The 6,072-nt window shown below is 32.9% G+C and overlaps 1 protein-coding gene across 1 annotated transcript; it reads right to left on the bottom strand.

The window, feature by feature from the left end:
• Positions 1-5,248: 5,248 nt before the first annotated feature.
• Positions 5,249-5,755, bottom strand: LOC141696102 (uncharacterized). Its single transcript, XM_074500289.1, has one exon. It carries the CDS (start codon positions 5,753-5,755, stop codon positions 5,249-5,251), a length of 507 nt encoding a protein of 168 aa, XP_074356390.1.
• Positions 5,756-6,072: the final 317 nt, after the last annotated feature.

Consider the following 6,072-nt stretch of genomic DNA (forward strand, 5'->3'; position numbering starts at 1 on the left):
ATAAAAAATCAAAGGATTAAGATTATGAGATTCTTATTGATAGAAGAACAATCTTCTCACTAGAGATTATCAAAGATGAATATCAATGGTTTAACAATCAAGGAAGAAAGTATTGTAAAAGAGTTCAAATCAATAAACCATAAAGGTAGGAATCTCAACTAGGGTTACAATCATAGGGTATCAAAGAAATTTCAATGTTAGAGTATCATAGTAAGGGGTAATAAGAAAGTGTACAAATGAATCGTTATCTCAGGGTTTAATGAAAGGAAATGATAAACAATCAAAAATGGTGATATGATTCGAAGGGATTAACTTTCTCAAGTTCGCAAGGAAATTCGATAATGTATAATCAATAAAGATATTTAAAGACTAAGTCAAGGGGAATACAACAAGGTATATGAATGATTATTAAAGGTACGAAATGCTTCTGAATGAGTTTGGGGTGATCAAGGTATACCAATTATATTAACTCAAATCAAGCTCGGGTACTTATAACAATGGACAATATCAAATTCAAGCAAGCTATCATGGTTCCAATAAGTATCTCAGGGTACTTGCATAACATATGATTAACAAAAGGAGTATACTTGCATAATATCAATTCAACAAGGGGGAAACACTCGCATAATGTCATTACGAAGGAAGAGTACACTTGCACAATATAAGTTTACAAGGGAAGGACACTTGCCTTGAGAGGTTTGACTACACACGACTTGTCTTGGGAGTGACGGGAGCACTACTCGACCTTGACGACAAGCTTCCTATCTTCACTTGATCCTACAAAATAATAAGAATCCCTCATTACTACGGACTCTTATGACACCAAACAACCCCAACACCAAATGCACAAATTGACTCCAAGTAACGCTTAGTATCTTATATTGCGTAAAACACCTTGGAGCACATAACACATATAGGTATACTCATACTATTATTTAGACTTGGTGCTTTATTCGGGACTTGAATGATCTCACTCTCAAATCTCCACAATTCCACTTGCGACACACTACTAAACTAGTCTCGACTTTTGAAGGGCCTACACTTGGTGGTTCCAATTCTCTTAGCCAAAACCTTGGCCTAACACTCCACTGACCTATATATAAATTCAAATCCTAGGGCTCACTCATGCCTCACTCATAGGGTCCACAAAACTAAACGCTAAAAGAAAGCGTTCTCACTTGCATACTTATGGCAACACCTTAGGCAACTCTCAGTTTTTAACACCACTAAAGCTCGAATATTCCTAACCAAAACTGACCTACTGGATTTTTAAGTCTATAATCTAACTTGTGCACTTTGAATGACACTAAGGGACTTCCTAGATTTTCTTGGGCCTAAGCTCAAAGTTGACACAACTCTAAATGAGTGTCCTGAAAACTGCCCTGTTTTGGACTAACTTAAACTCATTGGTTCTAACTCTAAACCTCCATGGTTCGACTTGAAACTCTTCCTTAAACTCCCTAGTATCAGTAGTAATCAATTCCTAATGAGGGCTTACTCTTAATCCAACTTTTTGATCTCCAAAACGTACTAAACTCAATATGTCCCCTGTTCTGGCAGAATCTAAGTTTTGGTGTGTGCACCTCACTAAATGGTTGGGTTTCTCTAATTAAAGGCTTCTGAACTCAACTACAACCCAAGTACTAACTCCCCGTGGCTTGGGCCTAACAATGCCTAAGAAATGCCCATTCAAAATCAACACACAACTTACATGCAAATCTGGAAAAAAATTTCAGGATCCTATCCTAGCCTTTCCACCTTAACTCCCATTTCAAAACCACGAATTAAATCTCAACCAAGGTAAATTTACTTCTATAAGACTCTAAACTAAGGCCTCAACCAATAATGGAGATCATTCATGCCCTATAGCACCAACATGCAAACTAAAACTTAACATGCAACTCACAATGATCACAAAAACAAGTTCGACTAAATAATGGGATTATTAGCTCATAAATTCCACTTAAAATACTAAATTATTTCAAGGGATCATGCACACTATATTTTAAAAACTAAGATCAAGTATGATATCAAGGAAATAATTCGTTTTTAGCCCATATAGGTCGAATTTAATCACAAACCAAACATGCATGTATATTTTCAAAAAAGAAAGCATATATAGCTTGATCATTCTTGAAAATAATGCCCTATCTCTAACATGCAAAGTAAAACATGGCATTACAACTAGAGATCAGTAGCATGCAAGTGTTTTAAAGGAGTTTTAATCAAGGAAACACTTAATTTATGCACATAAAAAGTATATCTCATGGAGAACTCTTTAATCCACATGAATAAAGAGTTTCTCCTTGGAGATCACATAAAAACAAGACATGCAAGCATTAAACTTCATCTCCTAAGCATGGAACTTCTTGGAAACTGTATTATATATTAATGAGTAGTGAAATTATACTAGAATGGCAAGGATTTATTGAAGAAAAATTGAAGGGGATGGGGGAAGGGGTTTAGCCGAGAGGGAAGAGAAGAGAGGGAGGAGAGAGTGAGGTGAGGGTGGAGTGTGGAGTGAAAAATGAAATGATCATGACAACTTGTGCTTGTTTTATGGTTTTGATTTGATTAAATGTGAGTGGAGTTCATAATTTACAAGAGTGTCCTTCTCCCAAAGCTAAGCCAAAAATGCATGTAAGGTTAGTTTGGTCTTTTGGTGGATAAAAGAGAGTTAGTGGGGTATGCATTATCTTTTTAGCCCTTTAAGTTGAATGGGAGGGTATTTGCATGCATGGGTATTCATGTAAATTGCTAATTACTAAACTACTAATTTCAAAGATTTATTTTTTATAAAATAAAATAAAATTTCGAAAATTATAAAAGTTGTACCATAAAATAACTTGGATTTTTAGAAATTTTATGAGATCACTTTTGTGATTTGTGAATGAAATAATTTTTAAAAAAAATAATTTTCCCAAGGTAAAGAATATTCTCTATAAATCAAGAATAAGAGAAATTAATAAAACTCTCGCTTTGAAAAATTCATATTTTAAATAAAGCAATTTATAATGCAGCAAATTCCATTCACACAAATATACAATCAATAAATATATTTATAGTCGACTCTAATATTATACAGAGTTCGCAAATAATATTACACAAAATACCAGTCGTAACATCCTAATACCTACATGGCCTGTAGGAGTGGCCTAAAACCACTAAAATTAGGAAGATTAAAACCAGGTTTACCCCTTTCTCGACCTTTTGGTGGTTGACCTATGATCTTGAAGCAAATTTCTCTAGTATGTGTTGGGTTTCGAGCACATAAACGCAACGGAAATATTAATTAAAAATGTGAAAAATCAGAATTTTCGAAACCCACCACGGATCCATGCAAAAAATAAATATTTAATTCTTAGATCAGATTGTTTACCTTAAGAAGCTTTACAAATTATGGTTGTCAAAAGGAGAACCTAACTTTAACCGAACACCACGTATCCCGCCTTAAGGATCTACGCCGTAGAGGTATCCACACGAAAGCTGGTATGGAGGAACCGTGTACTAGCACCAAGAACGGACCTATTTTCCCCTCTTTCACTCTTTCACCTTTAGCTGCAAGGATTTTATGTTTTTATCTAATAAAAACGTAACCCTAATTTTAGCCTTAAGGATGTTTATATATAGAGGCCAAAAACAGTCCTAACCCTAATTTAAGTTAGAATTTATTAAAATATGAAATTCTATTTATTTAATAATTAAGTTTAACTCAATTACTAAATAACCAACTGAATTTCGGATTTAATAATATACAAATTCGAAATTCATTTATCCCATTAATTAAGTCCAACTTAATTAATAATAAATAATTCAAATTTCCTTTTTTTTAATTCAAATCTGAATTTGAATTAAATATTCCTCCATGCTTTTTTTGTGCGACCCTATAGGTTATCATTACATTGGCAATAATTTAAATATCTCATATTTAAATTATAAACAATGAGTGACATCTAGTAATACATTATTGCTACCCAAGTAATAATAATTAAATCGGTGATCGATTAAACCTTTCGTGAATAATATACAATGTAATATAATCCCTTTAACCAAATATTATAGATTAAACTAGAGGCATGTAATGTGTCATCCTCATTATAGTTTAATCCAAGTTTCCTTGATCACTTGATCAATGAGTAGACTATCATATCAAATCAATATTTGAGCGTGAACATGCATTTCATAGTCTAGCTCACACAAGAGGCCAATAATATCACTCCTAAAATAGGAGGGTTAAATTCCATCTATATCATTCATATTTCTCATACGATTCATAATATACCCAATGTCCACTTTTATCATTACCCGGTCAAGGATAACTTTTGATGTAATCAATGCATATTAATTCTCGTATAGAAATATAATGACTTCAGGTCTAAGGACCATTACATCATTATCACTATGAGAATTACTTATGACACAACAGACATATAGAATCTCATATTGGGTCTGTCCAGCACCATGTACATATACATCTGCTTGTGTTTTTTTGACTTTAGTATCACTATACCTATGATCAATGAGATGTGATCATTAGTCAACAAACACACCAGTCTTAATGCATTATTATTGTCCCTTAATAATAATACTCGACTAGGGACCTTTAGGAATATTGATACTATTCTCATAATCTCATTTCTAAGTCACGTACTTAGAGATATAGAATTGCATATCATATTCCAAGGACATTTATTAATCTAACATTTATATCGCAGTGAATTAAGAATTAATAAACTATAAAGGGAATAATCGATAGAACATAAACATTAATAATCCTAATGTCTTAAACTAAAACATCATAATGTTGTCTTTAGGGCACAAACACTAACAGTATGTCCATCCTTTTGACAAAAGGTACATTTCAATTTTTTCTTTAAAACTGGAGAAGCATTTGTACTATCAGTATCACCAGATGTAATGGTATTTCTTCCAAAATTTTGCGTAGCTAAACCACCACTGTTAGCCATAAAGGACATTGTCATACCAGGACCAACTCTCTACCTTTCTTCTTATTTCACTATTAAGAAAGCCTGATTGATGTTAGGTAGAGGATTCAACATCGGTATCTGACCTTGTACAGATGAGAAACTATCATTGAGATCCATAAGAAAGTGAATAAGTCTCTTCATATGTTCTCTTTCTTCCTAGAGTTTTTGCTGATCACAAGTACAAGCACAATTACAATGAATTGTTGGCTCTAAAGCTACATCCATAGATTTTTCATCTTATGAAAATAAATCTCCACTAACTAATCATATTGTTCCAAAGCATGCAAATCTTTTAAAATTTGATAAACTCGATGACCATTTATGCCAGAAAACTGTTCATGTAATTCCTTCAATACTTCTTGAGCTGATTGCACAAAATCCATTCCATTTTTAATATCATCAGAAATCGTGTTTAAGATCCAACTAATAACCATATCATTGACTCTTTCCCATTGATTTTTCAAAGGAGAATCATCATTCAGTTTGGGTAGAGTGCCATTAACAAGTCCTAACTTATTTTTAGCAGAAAGAACAGTGGTCATAGACCAGAGTCCAAACTTATCAGTCCCTATTAGTTTCTTAGAAATCAACACCAAGCCAGGATGATCAATATTAGAAAGATAGAGAGGATGTAGATTGGAAGTAACATGAATTTTCTTATCTCCATTTAGAGTTACTACTTGTTTTTCATCATTTTCTTTAGTTTTGATTATGTTTTCATTCTGTGTACCAATCGCAAGAGCATTTGTATATGTTCTTCTTGCCATTAATCTCAATTATCAACAATAACTATGGTTCTCAATTATCAATAAAAGAACAACTAATAGGATATTAGGTCTGTAATCAACTATAGAGGGGGTCAATACAGTTTATGCAATCAATTCGATAAAGCTTCAACAAAATCAACAATTTTTATATTAACAGATAAAAACTGATTACAAACGTATTCTCTCAAAAGGATGAACAAATATTCTTGAGAGCTGTTAGGTTATGCGAATGATATAACAATGTTCGCAATGCTTATAGCATGAACCTAATATGTGCTGTATATAGAGCATAACTACACAATCAAATAAGGAATCAT

Source organism: Apium graveolens, chromosome 11, assembly GCF_009905375.1.
Source record: "Apium graveolens cultivar Ventura chromosome 11, ASM990537v1, whole genome shotgun sequence".
Classification (NCBI taxonomy): domain Eukaryota; kingdom Viridiplantae; phylum Streptophyta; class Magnoliopsida; order Apiales; family Apiaceae; genus Apium; species Apium graveolens.